This window comes from Pygocentrus nattereri, chromosome 4 (assembly GCF_015220715.1).
Source record: "Pygocentrus nattereri isolate fPygNat1 chromosome 4, fPygNat1.pri, whole genome shotgun sequence".
NCBI classification, from domain to species: Eukaryota; Metazoa; Chordata; class Actinopteri; order Characiformes; family Serrasalmidae; genus Pygocentrus; species Pygocentrus nattereri.
The window spans coordinates 20,867,851-20,893,569 of record NC_051214.1 but is presented as its reverse complement, the minus strand read 5'-3'; the positions used below and the strand labels follow the sequence as shown (position 1 = coordinate 20,893,569).

The 25,719-nt window shown below is 39.7% G+C and overlaps 1 protein-coding gene across 1 annotated transcript in view; it reads left to right on the top strand.

The window, feature by feature from the left end:
• The first annotated feature begins 1,112 nt into the window (after positions 1 to 1,112).
• LOC108443223 (E-selectin-like) overlaps positions 1,113 to 25,719 on the top strand; it is a 33,503-nt gene continuing 8,896 nt past the window's right edge. The window contains exons 1-10 of the mRNA XM_037537852.1: positions 1,113 to 1,182; positions 2,203 to 2,269; positions 3,496 to 3,867; positions 7,912 to 8,019; positions 9,212 to 9,397; positions 10,702 to 10,890; positions 11,317 to 11,502; positions 13,459 to 13,644; positions 14,981 to 15,169; positions 18,072 to 18,257. Coding sequence (XP_037393749.1) covers positions 2,203 to 2,269; positions 3,496 to 3,867; positions 7,912 to 8,019; positions 9,212 to 9,397; positions 10,702 to 10,890; positions 11,317 to 11,502; positions 13,459 to 13,644; positions 14,981 to 15,169; positions 18,072 to 18,257 — 1,669 coding nt within the window. The 5' untranslated portion in view covers positions 1,113 to 1,182. The remainder of the gene's footprint in view (positions 1,183 to 2,202; positions 2,270 to 3,495; positions 3,868 to 7,911; positions 8,020 to 9,211; positions 9,398 to 10,701; positions 10,891 to 11,316; positions 11,503 to 13,458; positions 13,645 to 14,980; positions 15,170 to 18,071; positions 18,258 to 25,719) is intronic.

Here is a 25,719-nt window from a genome sequence, read left to right as displayed (position 1 = left end):
CTTATTTATATTAACATGTTTTGTAGGTAGAGTGGGATGTGTGTGACATAGCTGAAATAACTCATCATTTCATTTCTGCTTTATTGCCTTTTGTAAGTATTAAAGCACAAACATTAAAGCTCACTCAAAACCTAGAGGATCTGATGGTGGACGGTTGATTAATTACATTACCATTTAAGCTTTCTTATTTCAGGACTGTTTTGCATACGGACAGGTAAAAAAGCTCTCATCTATAAACATTTTGGTTAAGTATTGTACTTAATTTCAAGTCTCATCAAAAGCTTCATTACACGTTTTATTAGTAAACACATAAAAGCCGAACTTTAAGAAACCTATTAAGAAAGAAAATGATTATGTATTACATTTATTTCATAAGAAGACTGGGATTTTAAAGGTTTAGGAAGACACGATACCCAGTGCTTAATGGTTTGGGATGAATATATACAACCCCAATCCCAAAAAAAGTGGTACATTGTGTAAAATGTACACACACATTTTCTAAGCTGCTTATCCTTCTGGGTCGCAGGCGGAGCTGGAGCCTAACCCAGCAGTTGCTGGGCGGAAGGCAGGATTGTGTAAAATGTAAATAAATGTATATAAAAACAGAATGCGATGATGTGCAAATCTCATAGACACATATTTTATTCACAATAGAACATAGAGCATATATCAGGTGTTGAAAGTGAGACATTTTACCACTTCACAAACAACATTAACTCATTTAGAACTTGATGGCAGCAATGCATCTCCAAAAAGTCAGAATAGGGGCAACAAGTTGAAAAGTAAGTCCTGCAGCTGAAGGTTCAATTTGCAACTAACTCACATGAATGGGTATAAAAAGAGCATTTTAGAGAAGCAGAGTCTGTCAGAAGCAAAGAGGTTCACCAACCTGTGAAACAGTCCAGACCTGTATTAGGCCTCGTGTGTCTGGATATGCTCCAATAACGATGGATAATGATGAATAAAGACAGATTGTCCAGCCAAAATTCACTTTTCATGGTGTTTTTGCTAACCACATTTTACTTTAGTTTGACCGTGGGCAAGGTCACAGTTGGTGACACAGCACTCTCACAACACTGTGTCTTGCATAATTTCCTAGGAGGTGTAGCACAGATTGGCACACCATGCAAAGCATTTTCACCATGCATTTCTCAGAACTCTTACTCTGGGGATGCTGTTAAGGTAAGCTCATTCATTTTACCAATAAAGATTTCCTTCCCAGGAAAATCCTGAAATTTTTTGGAGTAAAGAAAACCTGACTCCACTCTCGTTTGAGGAAAATATGTATCATTTTTTAACAACAGAATACTGTGAATAACTGACATTGTAAAATTACAGAATATTACAGGTGGCAAAGCTGTAACTGATATTATAAATCATGTATAGCATGTATAAAAATAAGCATAAAATAAATTTACTGTAGTTTTTGAAGGTTCTGCTGTAAAATGTCCAACATGTTCGATTACTGTAAACAATCAACAGCTGTAATTTACATTTATTTGCTGCCTAATAGTTTTTTTTTTATTCTTCACACTTGTTACTTTGTTCAATTACATCTGTAAATACACTCACCGGCCACTTTATTAGGTTCAGTTACTTGTTAACACGAATAGCTAATCAGCCAGTCACATGGCCACAATTTAATGCATTTAGGCATGTAGAGGTGGTCAAGACAACGTGCTGAAGTGCAGACCGAGCATCAGAATGGGGGAAGAAAGGGGATTTAAGTGACTTTGAACGTGGCGTGGTTGTTGGTGCCAGACGGGCTGGTCTGAGTATTTCAGAAACTGCTGATCTACTGGGATTTTCACACACAACCATCTCTAGGGTTTACAGAGAATGGTCTGAAATAGAAAAAATATCCAGTGAGCTCCAGTTGTGTGGACGAAAATGCCTTGTTGATGTGAGAGGTTAGAGGAGAATGGGCAGACTGGTTCAAGATGATAGAAAGGCAACAGGAACTCAAATAACCAACCAAAATCTCTGAGGAACGTCTCCAACACCTTGTTGAAAGTATGACATGAAGAATTAAGGCAGTTCTGAAGGTAAAAGGGGGTCCAACCTTTTACTAGCAAGGTGTACCAAATAAAGCGGCCGGTGAGTGTAATTATTAATAATAATAGCTAATAATCAATCAGTGTTAATTATATATTTACACCCAGACTCACATGCAGTTCTCCTGACTTGCTTCTTGTCCATCAGATGGCTTTTATGAAGCATATACGGCTGTGTTTTGGATGGCTGGCTGTTGCGATCATGGTTCATAATGGTACAGTATGTTTGATTATTACCTGTTGGATTTTGTGGCTGTAGTTACTTGAAGACAAGCAGTTTGATAAAGACCTTCAGGCAGGTATTTATTAATGACTTACTTAGTCGATAATCTTAAGACTTAAAGAAACAGTCTAGCGAATGTCTAATTTACACAAATTCCATCAGCCAAGACATGTTTGGTGTCTTAAGTTTGTTCCTTTAATTTTGCACAGGAGATATGAGGCTAATTTAAGGAACAAGTTTTGTTTGTTACCCCACAGAATTCTGGGAGAACATGCAGAAATGCAATCACACTTTTCCCTCAAACCATGTCGAGATGTATGACCTCTATTTCAGATCGCTGAACTTGGTTTGAGTTGAGTCAGTTGTGTGAATTTTTGCATGTTGTCAATTGGTGAGGTTTAAACTTCATCATGTTTTAGGTGGTGTTGTAATCAAGACCACTAGAAGTGAGTCTGAGTCAAGACCAAGACCAGATTCATAAAACTAAACTCATAAAACTAAAATGTTTGTAGTTCATTGTATATTCATTATGATTCATTCTGTATAATATGCATGATATTTATAAATAATATTAATATATTCAAAATAATACTATATTATTGATGGTGAGGAAATTTTTTGTCCGTTCATTTTTAAAACTCAGTTTTAAACTCAAAGTGACCACCTATGAGTGATCACCTGAATATAAACTAAACAAGATACACCTATTTTTATTATTAAATGAAAATGTAATAATAATAATAATAATAATAATAATGTTTTCCCCTTAGAGGATGTTTGAATATTGGAACTAGGGGAACGGTATTGGAAATACCCAATACCATTCACCAAACAAAACGAGCTGTAAGATGATTTACAGACTGGCCGAAAGAAAACAACACTAATACTGATCTGGCAAAAACGGACAAAACTGAGCTGAACCTGATATTGCGGCAGTTTGATACGCATGTTCAAGTCAGATATATTAGAAGCTAACATTAACCAAAGGTAACTGGACATACTGGTTGTCATTTATCCTGAGAACATTTTAAGAACTTTTCCACAACATATTCGTCCTGCAATAGCACCAAAAGCACATGTTCCAGTAAAATGTTCCTGAAAATTTGGACAGACAAAACTGCCTGCAGTAGCAGGAACACCCAAATGTGGACATAATTCAGCAGACACTGAAACAATGTCCTGAGAAAGCTCTAACACAGTCGATCACGTGTCAAACAGAAGTCGAGGCCTGGACGTATCATTACCGGACAGACGGCAATATGGACTGGGAGACAGCTCGCCGGTGGTGCCAGCAGGATTACACAGACATGGTGGCCATCCAGAACCAGGAGGAGATCGCCTACCTGAACAACACGCTGCCCTACCACAAGCAATACTACTGGATTGGCATAAGGAAGGTGGAGGGACAATGGACCTGGGTGGGGACCAAGAAGCCCCTGACTGACGAGGCGGCAAACTGGGCACAAGGAGAGCCCAATAACCAGGGCAGTGGTGAGGACTGCGTGGAGATCTACATCAAGAGGGGAAAGGACACGGCCATGTGGAACGATGAGAAGTGCAGCAAAAGCAAAGCACCCCTCTGTTATAAAGGTAAAAAAAAATAAATAAAAAACTCTACCATCTTTACATCCTGCTTTTGGCAAATTTAATCACCATTAACCCATATGCAAAGGAAATACATCCACATATTTATTTATATCATTCCAAATACACACTATGTGAACAAAAGTATTGGGACACGCCTCTGCATCACTGGTCTCATTGCCACAAGTGTATCAAATCAAGCAGCTAGCCATGTAGCCTGCCTTTACGCAAATCTGTGAAGGAGTGGGTCACTCTAAAAAGCTCAATGATTCTGAGCGTGGTGCTGTAATAGGATCCCACCATTGCAACGAGTCAGTTTGTGAAATTTCTTCCCTCCTAGATTTTCCATGATTTACTGTGAGTGGTATTATTTAAAAGTAGAAATGTTTAGGAACCTCAGCCACAAAGTTAGAGAGCGGGTCACTGAGTGCTGAGGAGCACAGAGCATAAAAGTCTCCAACGCTCTGCTGATCAATAACTGCAGAGTTCAAACCTCCTCTGGCATCAACATCAGCACAAAAAAAAAAAAGTAGCTTCACTGAATGGGTTTTCATGCCCGAGCTACTGCATGCAAGCCTTACATCACCAAGCACAATGCCAGGCGTCGAATAGAGTGGTGTAAATCGCCGCCACTGGACTCTGGAGCAGTGGAAACGTATTCTGTGGTGAATCAGCTTCTCTATCTGTCAGTCTGATGGACAAGTCTGGGTTTGGTGAATGACAGGAGAACATTACCTGCCTGACTGCACTGTGCCAGCTGTAAAGTTTGGTGGAGGGGGGATTATACTGTAGAACCCTCAGTTCCAGTGAAGGGAAATCTAAATACTTCAGCACCAAGACATTTTGATCAATTCTATTCTAACTTTGTGTGAACAGTTTGGGGAAGAACCAGCAGTGCAGCTCCATAAAGGCTTGGCTGGGTAAGTTTGGTGTGGAAGAACTTGACTGACCCTCACAGAGCCCTGACCTCAACCCCATCAAACACATTTGGGATGTACTAGAACAGAGATTGTGAGCCAGACCCTTTCATCTCGTCATCTGTGTCTGACCTCACAAATGCTCTTCTGGATGAATGGGCAAAAAATCCCACAGACTGTCTCCAAAATCTTGTGGAACGCTTCCCAAAAGGGCGACCAACTCAATATTAATGCCTATGAATTTAGAATGAGATGTAGGTGCCCCAATACTTTTTCTCCATATAGTGTATTTACACATATTTCTGTACATATATATGTACATGTTAAAAATGGACATCATTACATATTTAATATGTCTATGTGTGCATATGTCCCATATCATATTAATATATATTTTAATATATTGCCATATATTTAAATGATAAAAATGGGGCTTCACTGCTGGATTCCTATATAAGCAACATGAACCACTATCCTATAACATAATGCATACCATAAATAACATAAAACATTAATTTTAATTTATGTCATTTAATAAGACACTTGTCACTTTAATAAACATGACACACATGTCACATATATATTTGATTGGAGAAAAATATATATACACATATTTTTCTTTGTTTTGAATTTTGGTGCTAAGCCATTACATTTATGTACATATATTTTGGATATGAAGAAATATTTGTACATAAGTTCTATATTATGCATTTTAGTGCTAGGACATCACATATTTTGGCAAAGATTGCACATACATTCTAGATATTTGGAATTTTGGGGCTGAGCCAATACATATTTTGAAATATACTGGCATACAGTGCTGTGAAAAAGTATTTGCCCTCCAGTGGATTTCGTCTATTTTTGCTGATTCGTCACATTTAAGTGTTTCAGATGATCCAACAAACTTTAATAGAAGATAAAAACAACACGAGTAAGCACAAAATGCACATTTTAAATGATCATTCCATTTATTGAAGATAAAGATTTATTCAAAAACCTATAACACTTGAGTGAAAAAGTAAGTGCCCCCCTAAACCTAATAACTGGTTGTGCTGCCCTTGGTAGTAAAAGGGCAATCAGACGTTGGCGATAACTTGCCATATATCTTGCGATGAACGATCGCTGTGCCCCACTCTGTGGAATTGTTCTAATTTGACCACACTGGAGGGTTTTCAAGCATGAGCTACCCGTGTAAGGTCTTACTACAGTGTCTCAATGGGACGCACATCAGGACTTTGACTCAGCCACTCCAAAACCTTAATTTTGTTTCTTTTGAGTCATTCAGAGGTGGACTTGCTTCAGAGCATTGTCCTGCTGCATAACCAAATTGCACTTGAGCTTTAGGTCATGAACTGATGGGCAGACATTCTCCTTCAGGATTTTCTGATAGAGAGCAGAATTCATGGTTCCATCAATTATGACAAGTGGTCCAGGTCTTGCAGAAGCAAAGCAGCCCCAGGTCATCACACTACCACCACCATGTTTGACTGTTGGTGTGATGTTCTTATGGTGGAATGTGGTATTGGCTCTACACCAAGTGTAATGAGACCCATGTCTTCAAAAAATTTCCACCTTTGACTCATCAGTCCATGGAATATTATTGCAAAAGTCTTGGGGGTCGTCTAGATGTAGCCTTTGTACTCTTTAGTCAGCAGTGATTTGTCCCATTTTTTTCTCATTGTGAAATCATGTACATTGACCTTAACTAAGGAAAGTGAGGCCTACAGTTCTTTAGATATTAGTCTGGGTTCATTTGTGACCTCCTGGATGAGTCGTCATTGCGCTCTTGGTGAAGTTTTGGAAGGTTCCCACTCCTGGGAAGGTTCACCACTATTCCAAGTTTTCTCCGTTTGTAGATAATGGCTCTCACTGTGGTCTGGAGTCCCTGAGCCTCAGCAATGGCTTTCTAATCCTTTCCACACTGGTAGATTTCAATGACTTTCACTGTATTTGAATCTCTTTAGAACTCTTCTTATCTGCTTCACATTGCCAGACAGGTTCCATTTAAGTGGTTTAGATTCAAAAGGTCTGACAGTAATCAGGCCTGGGTGTGACCAGTGAAATCCCAATAGTCTATTGACTTTGGTTAACTGGTTGATTTAGTAGCTAAGGGGGCGGTTACTTTTACACCCAGGGCCATGTAGGGCTTCCATAAATAAAATCATCATTTAAAATGAGCATTTTGTGTTTAGATTATCTAAGACATTCAACTGTGACAAATATAGAATTAAAGTAGAATTAATTGTGAAGGGGCAAATGCATTTTCACAGTATTGTGTATTTCAGATATGAAGAAATATATGTACATTTATTTTTCTACATTTGGCATTTTGGTGCTAAGATTTGACACATATTGGTATTTATTACATACATATTTTGGGTGTGAATAAATAAACGTACAGACATTTCTGTTCCAATCCTTAAAAGCTGAAGTTATCAGACGAGATTATCACAGCATGTCATTTAATATTAAGTGTTTATCACTCGTGGCTCATTGAAACAAACAGAGAAATTCTCTGGAACGTGTGCGATCTAAATTTTAACAAAAAAAGTTTGCTCATTCTAACAAAAACAAACAGTGAAATCAGAAGTGAAGACTCAATCCTGTCCACACAGAATGGAAATGTAATTAATTATGCAACTAAATATTTAAAAAATACAAAATATATAAAGCTTTAAAGCTTCACTCCGGGCAAAATAAAAAAACTGCCTATCAGTTTGGCTTCTTTTTCACTATTTTCCTTGGGAATTTCCTTGGACGACTTAGTTACAGTAACGCTAGACTGGTTGTGTTTATTCATTTTTAGATCATTAGGATAGCATTGCATAGCATACGATAGCATTCAGGATTGATTGATTTGCACAATGCATGCTGGGTATTGTAGTAAGATAACTCTTATGTATAGTGCACATGGAAACACTATCAAATTGTAAATTCTGTATGGAATTTGAGAATGATGTCACTTTTTTTATTACATTCAAGTAATCGAGTCAATTGGCAGCTCTAAGGCTGAAAGAACTCTAAGACGGAGAATTAAAGGGATTTTTGAAGATTAAGCCTCGTCTTAGACTACATTTACTTTTCTAAATGAATGTAAGTGGTTGTGTTTATTGTGCATTGTGTGTGTGTGCAGCGTCCTGTTTAAATACGTCCTGCAGTGAACATGCCGAGTGTGTGGAAAACATCGGCAGCTACATATGCAAGTGTCACCCGGGTTTCACTGGTCCCCGCTGTGAGGAAGGTACAGCAGTGGCATAAAAATCTTCATTAAGCCCATCATATAGATACTGACCAATTGCTTACCGATATAACTGACCAGTTAAGCTTCCATCAACAGCCGATTAATGTGTTTTGTCCATATTTTCAAACAGCAACATTTTTAAAAGCTTAACCCTCTATTGCACTATGTTGCCTCAGGGCAACAAACATTCTCCTCACTTTACAGTAATATTATACATATTCAAGGACACTGACAGGGTTAACAATAAAGGGCAGAGTAAGTCAGTAAAAAGCATGCATTGGGTCATCCTCTCTCTTACTGGGCACTTTCAAACCTCTTTTTAACATTCAGTATCATTTCTCAGTTTTGTGAAATTGCAGAAATGTGTTTGTTGCCTAGAAGCAACATTGTGTGACAGTGTAAAGGATTCAACCAGTCAGAAGCCAGATCTCACCTCACTTCAGGGAGCACAGATCTATATCATTTCATCCCATCATCGCACAGTGTTGCCACAAGGCAACATACCCCAAAAAGACCCCTGCACATATTATTATTTAAACAATGTTTTGAATTCAATAAGCAGGTTAAATGTATGTAAGAAAAATGAATCGGATAATTTTTTTTAATTGCTCTCATAATGTGTGGAGTAGAGGGTTAAAATATCAAAATGACTCAATTCAAAAGACATAAAAACATTTTACGCATATATATTTCTTAAATGCTAGCAAGGTTTCTGGAAACCTATGATACTTTCTAATATAGCCAGTGACCCATCATGCAGCTAAATATGACTTCCTAGGCAAAGGTTTGGGCGGCCCTTGTCAAATGGCATGTTTTGTTGACTTTATAATTGAGAATAAGTTAAGATATCCTCTACACAGCACACACATCTGCATATTCTAATGCACAATTATTTTTTATTTGCTGAATCTATCATATTGGTGGAATTTTACACATTTAATATATTACTCTTCATTTTTCCAATCCCTATATGTTAAATTCAGCACTTAAATGGAAGATATGAACAGAAATATGCCATATTTAAGTTTGTTTACTACAGAGGATGTGCTAACCTGTTGTCATACATTTTATTATCCTTATATTTTCATACAAGAGATAGATATTAAAAGTGTGTGTGTGTGTGTGTGTGTGTGTGTGTGTGTGTGTGTGTGTTTTTTTTTTGTCTGCTATAATCATTTTCTCTGCTTTTCAGCTGTACAGTGCAGGCCGCTCAGGCAACCAATCTGGGGATTTTTGCAGTGCAATCATGTTTATAGAGAGTTCCAGTTCAGTTCTTCCTGCCATTTCCACTGCGCTCATGGTTACACACTAATAGGTTCACAGAATCTACACTGTCTGGAATCAGGGGACTGGAACAGTGACCCTCCTGAGTGCCAGGGTATGAAATGACACAATTCCCAGCACTGATAACATGGCTATAGACCTCGGAAGGTGTACGTCATTTTATTGTTTGTGATGTGTCTAAATAAAAATGCAAGTCACTTTTATCTATGGCATAAATCAACCCTGGATAAATTAGTCTGCAGTAGAACAAAAGGTTTAACGGTACATGCCAGTAGATTTTGTTCTACTATTTCTGAGTCCTCTGAATTTTATTATGCACTAGTCAAAAATGAATCTTGTAACATACATTACACACTACAACCAGACTAACTGTACTGTGCGTTTGACTGATGTCACTGATGTCATTTGACTGACGACTACTACTATTACTATACACTACTTCAGCTACTCAAACTGTAGCCTACAACTGCCAAAGCCAGTTAACTACCCCACTTGATGGGGACTCATTCCCCCTTTTATGCAGACAACAGAGAATCAAGTCCCATTCATAACAAAGGGAAATTCTGTCCATATCACTAAGTGTTATTTTCCCCCCTTGATAATTAGTGAAAACTTGTGGCCATTATTTTGGTGATTATTGGAATGTTTTGCAGGCATTACCAAACATTTCATAGGCAGACGCTCTGTGTATCATCTGTTTCTCTGCATTCTTTATTAGCCCCCTTTTACCCTGTTCTTCAGTGGTCAGGACCCCCATGGACCCTCACAGAGCAGGTACTATTTGGGTGGTGGATCATTCTCAGCACTGCAGTAACAATGACATGGTGGTGGTGTGTTAGTGTGTGTTGTGCCGGTATGAGTGGATCAGACACAGCAGTGCTGCAGGAGTTTTTAAACACTGTGTCCACTCACTGTCCACTCCTACCTTGTCGGTCCACCTTGTGGATGTAATGTCAGAGAGGATAGCTCATCTGCTGCTGCACAGTTTGTGTTGGTCATCCTCTAGTCCTTCATCAGTGGTCACAGGATGCAGACCACAGGACGCTGTTGGCTGGGTATTTTTGGTTGGTGGACGATTCTCAGTCCAGCAGTGACACTGAAGTGTTTGAAAACTCCAGCAGCACTGCTGTGTCTGATCCACTTAGACCAGCACAACACACACTAACACACCACCAACACATCAGTGTCACTGCAGTGCTGAGAATGACCCACCACCCCAAATAGTACCTGCTCTGTGAGGGTCCATGGGGGTCCTGACCACTGAAGAACAGGGTAAAAGGGGGCTAACAAAGTATACAACACTTACTTTACCACTATTTTTCTCATCCAATTGTTAAGGGTGAACTACAAAATGAGTCCGTAGATCCTCGAAGGTCTAATATTTTTCTTAAATTGCAGCTGTTCAGTGTCCTCCAATTACTGTTGCCACTGGTGGGTGGAGCATGAACTGCAGCCATCCAATTAACACAAACAGCTACAACTCCACCTGCACATTCAACTGTGAGGAGGGCTTTGAGCTGGTGGGATCACTCACCACCCAATGTGATCACACTGGACAGTGGACACACAAGACCCCCACCTGCACAGGTACTAAATTCAGTTTGCTTGAACATTAAACTGTATGCAACAAATGAGCTTTTATTCCTGTTAATTTAGGTTCAGAGGCGTGGGTGGAAGTGCATTTAGTTCTCACAGTAAGTCTGGCAGAAGGGCAAAGCCTCTCCCTTCCTTTCTTGCAAAACAGCTTTAATAACATTGTGTAATATGACCAAATTTTTCAGGCCTTACACAATGACTGCGGAAATGTAGGCATTGAGAAAAAAAGCTGTATTCCTGAGCGAAAGAAAAGCGACAGCACTATCCGTTTTGTATTTGACCCAAGACGCAAAGCAATTAGATGCATTAGGTCTTCTGACACCCTCTCATGCCCCCTGAAAGAGGTCAAAAGGCCCACATCATTCAGTCTCGTTGTTCTATACCTCTGTGTGCACTAATGTCATAATGTCATTCTAGCTGTGTCTTGCAGCACTCTGCTGGCCCCTGCAAAGGGTCACATGAGCTGTGATGGTCCACTGGGAAAGTTCTCCTTCCGTTCATCCTGCAATATTAGCTGTGAGGAAGGATACGCACTAAGAGGAGAGAACAGAATCACCTGCCTCAAAACCGGCAACTGGTCTGCATATGCACCAACGTGTGAAGGTACAGTATCAGTGCATATAGTCCATGATAGAACTGTAACTGTGGTACAACTGTCTCATTACAGACAATAGCGTAATGTTCATTGTGACTTTATCAACAGCACTAAGCCTTAAATTGGACCTGAATGTAGCTGTAGGTTGGCAAAATTCCCTCTGAAATTCCCTGACAAAAATCCTAATAAAACTACGCATACAGATCAGTCATAACACTATGACCACCTCCTTGTTTCTGAGCTCATTGTCCATTTTATCAGCTCCACTTACTGTATAGGAGCACTTTGTAGTTCTACAGTTACAGATTGTAGTCCATCTGTTTCTCTGATACTTTGTTAGCCCTGATTCTCTGATACGTTGTTCTTCAGTGGTCAGGACCCCCATGGACCCTCACAGAGCAGGTACTATTTGGGTGGTGGATCATTCTCAGCACTGCGGTGACACTGACGTTGTGGTGTGTTAGTGTGTGTTGTGCTGGTGCGAGTGGATCAGACACAGCAGTGCTGCTGGAGTTTTTAAACACTGTGTCCACTCACTGTCCACTCCTACCTTGTCGGTCCACCTTGTGGATGTAACATCAGAGACGACAGCTCATCTGCTGCTGCACAGTTTGTGTTGGTCATCCTCTAGTCCTTCACCAGTGGTCACAGGACAGTGCCCACAGGGCGCTGTGGGCTGGATATTTTTGGTTGGTGGACTCTTCTCAGTCCAGCAGTGACACTGAGGTGTTTAAAAACTCCAGCAGCACTGCTGCGTCTGATCAACTCAGACCAGCGCAACACACAATAACACACCACCACCACATCAGTGTCACTGCAGTGCTGAGAATGACCCACCACCCCAAATAGTACCTGCTCTGTGAGGGTCCATGGGGGTCCTGACCACTGAAGAACAGGGTAAAAGGGGGTAACAAAGTATCAGAGAAACAGATGGACTACAGTCTGTAACTGTAGAACTACAAAGTGCAGCTATAGAGTAAGTGGAGCTGATAAAATGGACAGTGAGTGTAGAAACAAGGAGGTGGTCAGAATGTTATGCCTAATCGGTGTAGAACTCTAACTGTAGCCTAATAAAACTCTATCTTACCCCAATTTTAGCCTAATAAATTCCAAAATTCCAGATGCACATGTACATAGCTGGCAATAACAAAACATCAACATTTCGCTATTGTCGGAAGAAAACCTTGTATCTCCTTTTTGTCGTTTTTCAGTTTTTGACATGATTTGAAAATGCCTGTTGCTGTTTACATTGTCGGTTAATTCGATGAAGAATGGACTAACAGAAATGGGCCAAAATTACTTGAAAAAATGTCTGGTTCCATTGACTTACATTAAAAGCATAGTAGGTTTTTTCCGTCTCCTGTAAAGTTACCATTTTGGAAATACAAGGTTTTCTCCCGACAACAGCGATTTATAAAATGTTGATATGGAAAACATACCATTTATGTCTGTGGGGTTAAAATGCAATAAAATGAATAAAATGCAGATATTTCAGCACAGAAGTTCAGCATCACCTAAATTGTTCTTCTGCTTTGGAGAACAATAAATGCATCTCAAATGTAATATCACTCAAATGTAAACATCTGTCCGATGCCACTAGTTTTCTTTGACCAAATATTTGCCAACATTTCCAATGATTTTGTCAAAATTGTATCATAAATCTCAGTGCAGCGCCTAACAATAGTCCCTGTTAAATCAGATGTCTGATAAACCAATCTGAACCCAAGCCATTTAAATATTTGAGAAATAATGTCTGATTACAGCCAATTCTCAACATGAAGAGTTGCGTCTTGCTTGGTTCAAATACTTCAAGCTTCAGTCCATGAATAGTTAAATATTTCTGCAGTGTGTTTTCTGGACACAGAAAAGTGAGGATTGTTTGTTGGTGCTGCACTGCTGACAGTGTCATAATGCTGACACAACATGTAGGTATTCCCATTTGCTATATTTCGATGTCTTTTAAGTTTTAAGGTGCAGCCCACTGAAGTCTGTCCCTCATGGCTCTCTGCACTGTATGGACCCTCTGGACGAGTTCAGTTATGGGTCCACTTGCTGGATGGAGTGTGATCTCGGTTTTCAGCTCATGAGTACAAACTTCACGCACTGCACCTCTCAGGGGAAGTGGAGCCACAGTCTCTCAGTCTGTGAAGGTATCAATGGTCATGTTCTTCTACCGGTCTTTCACAATGCATGTTAATGTTGGTAACAGATTGATGTACACTCACCGGCCACTTTATTAGGTTCAGTTGCTTGGTAACACAAATAGCTAATCAGTCAATCACATGGCCGCAGCTCAATGCATTTAGGCATGTAGAGGTGGTCAAGACAACTTGCTGAAGTGCAGACCGAGCATCAGAATGGGGGAAGAAAGGTGATTTAAGTGACTTTGAACGTGGCGTGGTTGTTGGTGCCAGACGGGCTGGTCTGAGTATTTCAGAAACTGCTGATCTCCTGGGATTTTCACACACAACCATCTCTAGGGTTTACAGAGAATGGTCCAAAAAAGAGAAAATATCCAGTGAGCAGCAGTTGTGTGGACTAAAATGCCTTGTTGATGTGAGAGGTCAGAGGAGAATGGGCAGACTGGTTCGAGATGATAGAAAGGCTACAGTAACTCAAATAACCAACCAAAATCTCTGAGGAATGTTTCCAACACCTTGTTGAAAGAATGCCACGAAGAGTTAAGGCAGTTTTGAAGGCAAAAGGTGGCCCAACCTTTTTACTGTACCTAATAAAGTGGCCAGTGAGTGTATATTAGTGTTAATGACCAACTTATCATGAGTGTGTTTTTAGGAAGTTGATTTCTCAGTCTGTGCATGTGTGAGATCAGACAGTGGTACCAGAAATAAGTGATCAGCGTTGCCACGAGATGCAGCAAAACACTTTTGGTGCTGAAACCAATCTAATCCTGAAATGAAGGATTTAAATATTCTTCTAGTCTTCTAGATGATGTTTGTTCATATTTTCAGGTAAAGTTGCATGATGTTTTAAAAAAATGCCGCTGTATGAAGTTTACGTTTTATGTTACGCTTTTGTCACATCGACCCAGAGTTTCCCCATTATCTGATTACTTAAGTGCATGTAAATGTGTTGATCAGATTACTGACAAAAATCTGATTTTTCTGCAGTTATCAGATTATTAAGTGCATGTAAACACAGTCAATGTTTTTGTGATGTTACCCAAATCAAGTTATTTACATATATCAGCCTCCAGCAGGTAAGCCCCACCCACTCATTCTTATATTACTGACTGTTAGCAGTGTTTCAGTCCGGACTGCTTTTTGATTGAGGCAGTGGGTGTGAAATAGAAGAAAAATGTAGGATCTGGGCTTTTAAATGTAGGGTGTTTGTGGTGTGTCTGAAGAATTAATTAGTGCAAACACAATAATATACACCTCACTGTGAATTTCTACTACTGACTCTGATGCTTTGCAGCCCTTGAACCTGTTATGTCAATCTCACACACATTTCTCTGTGGATCCACAGCTGTACAGTGTTCTCCAATCTCTGGAAACTCCAGTGGGTGGAGTCTGAACTGCAGTCATCCCATCTCCACAAACAGCTACAACTCCACCTGCACATTCAGCTGTGAGGAGGGCTTTGAGTTGAGAGGCTCACACACAAGCCAGTGTGATCACACTGGACAGTGGACACACAAGACCCCCACCTGCACAGGTACTAATACATCTACCACTGCAGATGCTTGAAACAATTGTGCCCTATAAAGAACAACCCAGAAAAGTTGGGTCGCTGTGCAAAATGTAAATAAAAACAAAATGCAATGATGTGCAAATAATTTAAACCTTATATTTCATTGAAAATAGTACAAAGACAACATATTAAAAGTTAAAACTGAGAAATGTAATTGTTTTTTAAAAAATAATAAGCTCATTTTGAATCTGATGCCAACAACATGTTCCAAAAAAGTTGGGACAGGGGAAACAGAAGGCTGGTAAAGTTGTGGAATACTATAAAAAACACCTGGTGGTTGACTGGCAACAGGTCAGTAACATGATTGGGTATAAAAGAGCTTCTCAAAGAGGTGGAGTCTTTCAGAAGTAAAGATAAAGAGGGGTTCACCACTCTGTGAACGACTGCACCATCAAATATATGTTTCCCAACATAAAACAGCAGAGAACTTTTCCTTTTTTTTAATCGTCTACAGTACATAATATCATTAAAAGACTCAGAGAATCTGGAGAAATCTCTGTATGTAAGGGACGAGGCCAAAAACCAATATTTGCTGGCTGTGATCTTTGAGACCTCAGGCAGCACTGCATTAAAAATTCGGAAATCATGGACACTGTGTCCTCCTCAGCTTGTTATCAGTGCACAGTTTAAAAGCCAGTATCCTTGATGGTTTAGGGGGGCATTAGTGCACATGGCATGGGTGGTGTGCACATCTGTGAAGGCACCATTGATGCTGAATGATATATACATGTTTTGGCAACATAAGCTGCCATCCAGACGACGTCTTTTTCAGGGAAGGCCTTGATTATTTCAGCAAGACAATGTCAAACCACATTCTGCATGTATTACAACAGCAATGCTCCATATTAAAAGAGTCTGGGTGCTAAACTGACCTGCCTGCAGTCCAGACCTGTCACCACTGAGAACATTTGGCACTTTATGAAATAAAAAATACAACAAAGGAGACTCTGAACTGATGAGCAGCTGAAATCCTGCATCAAACAAGAACAGGAAAACATTTCACTTTCAAAACTACAGCAGAGGTGATGAAACACAGCGGTAAACGGGCCAGTCCGGTAAACTTTTCTCAAACTTGTTGTTAGCATCAAATTCAAAACAGGCCTATATTTTTCAAAAAACAATAAAATTTCCCAGTTTCAACATTTGATATGTTGTCTTTGTAGTGTTTTCTCTTAAAAATATGGTTTACATGATTTGCCTATTTTATTTACATTCTGCACAGCATCCCAACTTTTTTGGAATGGGGTTGTACATTAAAGGGGGAACTTTAGAGATTTTTTCTTAAATTCTGCATAAATAAATAGTTAAGACGTAAATATGGTCAGAGACACAGTTTCTTGTTCTAAAGAAACTTACCGAGTCAGAATTATCCACAGGGGTGGTGATAGAAACCAGGTCTGAAGACCCTCTTATAAATAAGAAATCCCTCTAAAACTTACCTCACAGAAAGTTATTATAAGAAATGGTTATGAATACACTGCCTGATACCGGAGACACTGTTTTACGATAGTTTTGTGATAAAGTTTTATCTAAAATGTTTTTTTAATTAATTCATGGTGGAGAGGTACATGCAGGTTGATAAAACAGGCAGCTAAATAGTTGATACTTTAGATTTAGCTCAATTTTACTTTCATCCACATTACATCTAAAATCTCAGAAGACACATGTGGGTTTGTGTCTCAGACTTCGGAACCCCTGGTTCCTATCACCACCACTGTACAGAAATTTGAGATGGTGAGTGTCTCTACAATGTGCCCTTTCACAGAAAACACCTAGGAATGAATTTGTTTACATCTGCACCAATGAATAATGCACAGACAAAAAGTGTAATTCCCCTTTTAACAAACAACTAGCTGCTAAACAGCCTCCAACTGCAGGTCAATCAAACAGGAGACTCTGAGAAGACTAAAGGATGTTATAAAAGAGCAGTAGGTTGTAGTAACATTTCTCCAGTGCTCATACCTTCCAGACGTGTCTTGTGGTGAACGTTGTGTAGTGGGAGTGTCTTGAAGGGGGTATGTGCTGTAATGGGAGTGTGCTGCATTTTTGCAGGGTTCAGGCCGACCATCAGTGACCGTAAACAAAGACGCTGAATCTACTTGTTAAATGAAACAAATGAATCTGCTTTACTGCACACATCTTTTACTGTCTATCGTCTTCAGGAAGTATATTAGACATCTTCACTTCACTAAAACCTGCTACAGGAGGTTATCTGAGAGACTATGTGACTACATTCAGTTCCAAAGTTGAAAATAACCACATGTCCTTCCCAACCCAAGGCGTCTGATACTGAGGTAATTAGTAACATTAAACGATTCATAATCAGCGGAGCCACTGATTATGTACAATGTACTTGAGTTAAAGTAGAGACGCCCAAGTCTTGCATTTCATCCCCCCCCCTCCCCCCGAGATCAACATATAACATTAGTTTAGATTTATTTAGAGTTTTCAGTTTTCATGATGGTGTCTTTAAGACTGATATGTGTAAATGAGCTCTGCTCTGATTGGCTGCATTGCATTATGTGTCATTTAAAACGCATTCTGGACTGAAGCACCCCTTGTAACTTCAGCATCAATGGCGGGGCTAAACGCCTGTCGCCTGAGTACGGATGTATGTCAATGTGTTGGTTTTTTGTGACATCACAAAGACAGTGAATTCAAACTAGGCTGTTTTAGCAGCTTCATTTCCATATATGGACTGTATAGATGAAGCGACAGCAGAATGTTTTGAAACTTCAACACTGTTTACATACCACAAAAAATTCTTGATATTATAAAAGTCTTTCATTTATCTTGACAATGCTTAAATTAACTATGCAGCTGTGAGCTGTGAGACCTTTAACCTCTATAAGGGTGTCTATTCCAGCTGTGGCATGTAACCCCCTCGTGACCCCTGTGAATGGCAATGTGAGCTGTGCTGATCCGCTGGGGAAGTTCTCCTTTCGTTCGTCGTGCACTGTGAGCTGTGAGGAAGGATACACACTAACAGGAGCGAACACACTCACGTGCCTTAAGACCGGAAACTGGACTGCAGAAGCGCCAACATGTGAAGGTAGTGTGTGTGTTTACTGAGCCACTTCACCCTGCGTAGTGCAGCAGTGCCTTTGTTTATAGCTTTTAAAAGAGAACCTCAAAACGGCCCGTATGGAAAATGTATTCTTCTGCTTTTGGACAAAGTTTGAAGTCATACAAAAACATTGTTAGAGGTTAGAAGTGTACCATTCACTGTCCAGTCCATAAGGTCTATGTATGGAAAATAGGACAAAACACTTTTAATTCATTATTTCTGTGGTGGATGAAGTGCACAAACCATGTACCAGAGTTAAAGCAGAGACACCCAAGGTAAAATATTACTCCAGTAAAAGTAGAAGTTCCTCCCTTTAGACCTCCACTTGAGTAAAAGTACTAAAGCATTTACCTTCAAATGTACTTAAGCATCAAAAGTAAAAGTACTAAAAGAGTAATTATGGCTCTGATGTCCTGTTATCATTTTATAACAAGACTCGCTTCATGAACTCATTTTAGGTGAAAATACTCCAGTGTCTCTCTTGGTAAACCAGTCTTTTAATAGAAAGTCATTAAAATCTGAAAGAGTTGGAGCTCATTGCTGAAGATGAATGGACAAAAATACCAGAGGAGACATGCAAAAAGCTGCTCAGCAATTATAGGAAGTGTTTGATTGCTGTAATAGCCATTAAAGGGCAGTCGTGGGCTGGAGGTTAGGGATCTGGCCCTGTGACCCCACTAATTTGGAATATTAGCTGCTGATGGGTACAACTTTCACTCACTGTGCCTTCTGGAAAAACAGGAACGTTATCACCATTTATCATTTAAAGTGTTTCCCCTCATCACCACACATTCAAGGCTGACATTAGCCATCTGTGAAGGAAGACAGTTGGCTGTCAGTTGGAGCAGGTCCAGATAAAACTGATTGTTCTCTTATCACAAGGTCCATCATAACAGCGCTTTAATCGCGGTCGTTTGTGAGGAATCATCTAACAAGGCCAAAGAGATCTTTCCCTTCTACACAGAAGCAGCAGAATGCTCTTAATAAGGCTAAAGTTATCTTGAAGGTGAAGGTGAAGGTGAAGGTGAGCGATTAAGGCTGATAAAGTTTTCTCCCATCGCTCTGGTCTAGGTCTCTGGACGTCTTTCAGCAGAGTGCTATGTCTAGTTTCACTGGGCAGGGTGTCAAAACATCAGTGCTTTGGTTGTCAAATATGCCCTTTTATCCGAGTTCAAGGCGAGTCACCGCAGTAATGTTGGAATCAGATGTCTGGACATCATTGCATTTTGCTTTAATTTTTATTCATATGCCAATGATTTAAACCTGATATTACATTGAAAACAGTAAAAAGACAACAAAACGTAAAAATATTTGCCCATTTTGAATTTGATGCCAACAACACATTCCAAAAACGTTGGGATGGGGGAACAAAAGGCTGGTAAAGTTGTGCAATGCTAAAAAAAAGTGGTTAATTAGCAACAAGTCAGCAACATGATATGGGTATAAAAAAGCCTTTCAGAAGTGAAGATGAGGTGGGATTCACCACCCTGTTCAAACAAACTTTTTTCAACATAAAGTAACAAAGAACCTTTGCTTTTCATCATCGACGGTACATAATATCATTAAAAGATTCAGAGAATCTGGAGAAATCTCTGGAAAAGTGTCCTGTGGTCCAACAAATCAAAATTAGAAATTTCTTTTGGAAATTATGGACGCTGTGTCCTCCAGGCTAAAGACCACTCAGCTTGTTATCAGTGCACAGTTTAAAAGCCAGTATCCTTGATGGTTTAGGGGGGCATTAGTGCACATGGCATGGGTGGTGTACACATCTGTGAAGGCACCATTGATGCTGAATGATATATACATGTTTTGGCAACATAAGCTGCCATCCAGACGACGTCTTTTTCAGGGAAGGCCTTGATTATTTCAGCAAGACAATGTCAAACCACATTCTGCATGTATTACAACAGCAATGCTCCATATTAAAAGAGTCTGGGTGCTAAACTGACCTGCCTGCAGTCCAGACCTGTCACCACTGAGAACATTTGGCACTTTATGAAATAAAAAATACAACAAAGGAGACTCTGAACTGATGAGCAGCTGAAATCCTGCATCAAACAAGAACAGGAAAACATTTCACTTTCAAAACTACAGCAGAGGTGATGAAACACAGCGGTAAACGGGCCAGTCCGGTAAACTTTTCTCAAACTTGTTGTTAGCATCAAATTCAAAACAGGCCTATATTTTTCAAAAAACAATAAAATTTCCCAGTTTCAACATTTGATATGTTGTCTTTGTAGTGTTTTCTCTTAAAAATATGGTTTACATGATTTGCCTATTTTATTTACATTCTGCACAGCATCCCAACTTTTTTGGAATGGGGTTGTACATTAAAGGGGGAACTTTAGAGATTTTTTCTTAAATTCTGCATAAATAAATAGTTAAGACGTAAATATGGTCAGAGACACAGTTTCTTGTTCTAAAGAAACTTACCGAGTCAGAATTATCCACAGGGGTGGTGATAGAAACCAGGTCTGAAGACCCTCTTATAAATAAGAAATCCCTCTAAAACTTACCTCACAGAAAGTTATTATAAGAAATGGTTATGAATACACTGCCTGATACCGGAGACACTGTTTTACGATAGTTTTGTGATAAAGTTTTATCTAAAATGTTTTTTTAATTAATTCATGGTGGAGAGGTACATGCAGGTTGATAAAACAGGCAGCTAAATAGTTGATACTTTAGATTTAGCTCAATTTTACTTTCATCCACATTACATCTAAAATCTCAGAAGACACATGTGGGTTTGTGTCTCAGACTTCGGAACCCCTGGTTCCTATCACCACCACTGTACAGAAATTTGAGATGGTGAGTGTCTCTACAATGTGCCCTTTCACAGAAAACACCTAGGAATGACTTTGTTTACATCTGCACCAATGAATAATGCACAGACAAAAAGTGTAATTCCCCTTTTAACAAACAACTAGCTGCTAAACAGCCTCCAACTGCAGGTCAATCAAACAGGAGACTCTGAGTAGACTAAAGGATGTTATAAAAGAGCAGTAGGTTGTAGTAACATTTCTCCAGTGCTCATACCTTCCAGACGTGTCTTGTGGTGAACGTTGTGTAGTGGGAGTGTCTTGAAGGGGGTATGTGCTGTAATGGGAGTGTGCTGCATTTTTGCAGGGTTCAGGCCGACCATCAGTGACCGTAAACAAAGACGCTGAATCTACTTGTTAAATGAAACAAATGAATCTGCTTTACTGCACACATCTTTTACTGTCTATCGTCTTCAGGAAGTATATTAGACATCTTCACTTCACTAAAACCTGCTACAGGAGGTTATCTGAGAGACTATGTGACTACATTCAGTTCCAAAGTTGAAAATAACCACATGTCCTTCCCAACCCAAGGCGTCTGATACTGAGGTAATTAGTAACATTAAACGATTCATAATCAGCGGAGCCACTGATTATGTACAATGTACTTGAGTTAAAGTAGAGACGCCCAAGTCTTGCATTTCACCCCCCCCCCCCCTCCCCCCGCGATCAACATATAACATTAGTTTAGATTTATTTAGAGTTTTCAGTTTTCATGATGGTGTCTTTAAGACTGATATGTATAAATGAGCTCTGTTCTGATTGGCTGCATTGCATTATGTGTAATTTAAAACGCATTCTGGACTGAAGCACCCCTTGTAACTTCAGCATCAATGGCGGGGCTAAACGCCTGTCGCCTGAGTACGGATGTATGTCAATGTGTTGGTTTTTTGTGACGTCACAAAGACAGTGAATTCAAACTAGGCTGTTTTAGCAGCTTCATTTCCATATATGGACTGTATAGATGAAGCGACAGCAGAATGTTTTGAAACTTCAACACTGTTTACATACCACAAAAAATTCTTTTGAAAAATGTTTAAAATGTAGAATAATTAGGTAGCAGAATTAAGCAATTGTCATATTTGTTTACTTTTGATATTATAAAAGTCTTTCATTTATCTTGACAATGCTTAAATTAACTATGCAGCTGTGAGCTGTGAGACCTTTAACCTCTATAAGGGTGTCTATTCCAGCTGTGGCATGTAACCCCTTCGTGACCCCTGTGAATGGCAATGTGAGCTGTGCTGATCCGCTGGGGAAGTTCTCCTTTCGTTCGTCGTGCACTGTGAGCTGTGAGGAAGGATACACACTAACAGGAGCGAACACACTCACATGCCTTAAGACCGGAAACTGGACTGCAGAAGCGCCAACATGTGAATGTAGTGTGTGTGTTTACTGAGCCACTTCACCCTGCGTAGTGCAGCAGTGCCTTTGTTTATAGCTTTTAAAAGAGAACCTCAAAACGGCCCGTATGGAAAATGTATTCTTCTGCTTTTGGACAAAGTTTGAAGTCATACACAAACATTGTTAGAGGTTAGAAGTGTACCATTCACTGTCCAGTCCATACGGTCTATGTATGGAAAATAGGACAAAACACTTTTAATTCATTATTTCTGTGGTGGATGAAGTGCACAAACCATGTACCAGAGTTAAAGCAGAGACACCCAAGGTAAAATATTACTCCAGTAAAAGTAGAAGTTCCTCCCTTTAGACCTCCACGTGAGTAAAAGTACTAAAGCATTTACCTTCAAATGTACTTAAGCATCAAAAGTAAAAGTATTAAAAGAGTAATTATGGCTCTGATGTCCTGTTATCATTTTATAACAAGACTCGCTTCATGAACTCATTTTAGGTGAAAATACTCCAGTGTCTCTCTTGGTAAACCAGTCTTTTAATAGAAAGTCATTAAAATCTGAAAGAGTTGGAGCTCATTGCTGAAGATGAATGGACAAAAATACCAGAGGAGACATGCAAAAAGCTGCTCAGCAATTATAGGAAGTGTTTGATTGCTGTAATAGCCATTAAAGGGCAGTCGTGGGCTGGAGGTTAGGGATCTGGCCCTGTGACCCCACTAATTTGGAATATTAGCTGCTGATGGGTACAACTTTCACTCACTGTGCCTTCCGGAAAAACAGGAACGTTATCACCATTTATCATTTAAAGTGTTTCCCCTCATCACCACACATTCAAGGCTGACATTAGCCATCTGTGAAGGAAGACAGTTGGCTGTCAGTTGGAGCAGGTCCAGATAAAACTGATTGTTCTCTTATCACAAGGTCCATCATAACAGCGCTTTAATCGCGGTCGTTTGTGAGGAATCATCTAACAAGGCCAAAGAGATCTTTCCCTTCTACACAGAAGCAGCAGAATGCTCTTAATAAGGCTAAAGTTATCTTGAAGGTGAAGGTGAAGGTGAAGGTGAGCGATTAAGGCTGATAAAGTTTTCTCCCATCGCTCTGGTCTAGGTCTCTGGACGTCTTTCAGCAGAGTGCTATGTCTAGTTTCACTGGGCAGGGTGTCAAAACATCAGTGCTTTGGTTGTCAAATATGCCCTTTTATCCGAGTTCAAGGCGAGTCACCGCAGTAATGTTGGAATCAGATGTCTGGACATCATTGCATTTTGCTTTAATTTTTATTCATATGCCAATGATTTAAACCTGATATTACATTGAAAACAGTAAAAAGACAACAAAACGTAAAAATATTTGCCCATTTTGAATTTGATGCCAACAACACATTCCAAAAACTTTGGGATGGGGGAACAAAAGGCTGGTAAAGTTGTGCAATGCTAAAAAAAAGTGGTTAATTAGCAACAAGTCAGCAACATGATATGGGTATAAAAAAGCCTTTCAGAAGTGAAGATGAGGTGGGATTCACCACCCTGTTCAAACAAACTTTTTTCAACATAAAGTAACAAAGAACCTTTGCTTTTCATCATCGACGGTACATAATATCATTAAAAGATTCAGAGAATCTGGAGAAATCTCTGGAAAAGTGTCCTGTGGTCCAACAAATCAAAATTAGAAATTTCTTTTGGAAATTATGGACGCTGTGTCCTCCAGGCTAAAGACCACTCAGCTTGTTATCAGTGCACAGTTTAAAAGCCAGTATCCTTGATGGTTTAGGGGGGCATTAGTGCACATGGCATGGGTGGTGTGCACATCTGTGAAGGCACCATTGATGCTGAATGATATATACATGTTTTGGCAACATAAGCTGCCATCCAGACGACGTCTTTTTCAGGGAAGGCCTTGATTATTTCAGCAAGACAATGTCAAACCACATTCTGCATGTATTACAACAGCATTGCTCTGTGTTAAAAGAGTCTGGGTGCTAAACTGACCTGCCTGTAGTCCAGACTAGTCACCCCCTTTTATCTGAGTTCAAGGCTAGTCACTGTAGTAATGTTGTAATCAGATCAGGACATTTCTGCTGCAGTTTAAAAAATGTGATCTATGTAATTTGATTAGAAATACAGGCAGTGTTGTACTACCTACTTATTATTGTATTAACCTACTTATTTGACTTACACTTTAAAAATGGCTTGTCAGTTTGGTGCATGGTAACAAGCTGGTTTTATTCAACTTCAATTAACCTTATTTTTATTTGAATCTGACTTGAACAGAAGTAGTTCAATTGCTTGTGACCACATGAAGTAATTTTTTATACTTCATACTTACTTAATTTGATACTTTGCCGTGGAAAAAAAACAAGTAATGACATTGTGTTCCCCCACAATAATTTCACCCTTCCTTGCAAATATTTGCATTCCATCATGATGACTTTGCATTCACTTTTGCGAATGCAATGGATTTTCCGAGAGAATGCAAAACTTTTGCGAGGAAATGCAAAAGCACTGAGGGACCTTAACATGTTATTTTTCTCACCATGTCACTTTAAGCGCTCAGCAGCAACAATGTGGGTGTTAATTCAATGCTATAGATGCCAATTTGAGATTAACCGGGTGCGTGTTTCCTTCAGAGAGATCGCTTCAACATCATGTTTTGCAAGAACGTTGTGCTTTTGTAGGAGTTCTGTGAAAAGTTCTGTGAATGCATTAAATGCCGATATACTGATGAAACATTGTCGTTCTCTGAAGACGTCTGGTTCAGTAGTAAAACACACACCACACACAACCACATCAACAAGTACACTTCAGCCTTGGAAATAGCTGAGGTCATCTTCAGAGCACTGCAGTCTCATCTATGCCCAAGCAAAAACCTACAGCGAATAGTGAGGACTGCTGAGAAGATCACTGGGGTCTCTCTCCCCTCCATCATGGACGTTTACACCAAACGCTGCATCCGCAAAGACACCAGCATCGTGGACGACCCCATCCATCCCTCACACAGACTTTTTTCACTGCTGCCATCTGGCAGAAGGTACCGGAGCATCTGTGCCACCACTGCCAGACTTTGCAACAGCTTTGTTCCTCAAGCGATCAGGTTTTTAAACTCACAAGGACAGATCTGAAAGCCCCCCTCACACACATACTCTACACTCACACACACCTCTTTTGATGCTCTACTTGCACTATCTGGAACAATGCTGCTAACACTGTGTTTACTCAAGTACTCTATATTTCTACTTCAGTAACTGCTGTGCTCACGTACCTACATACACCC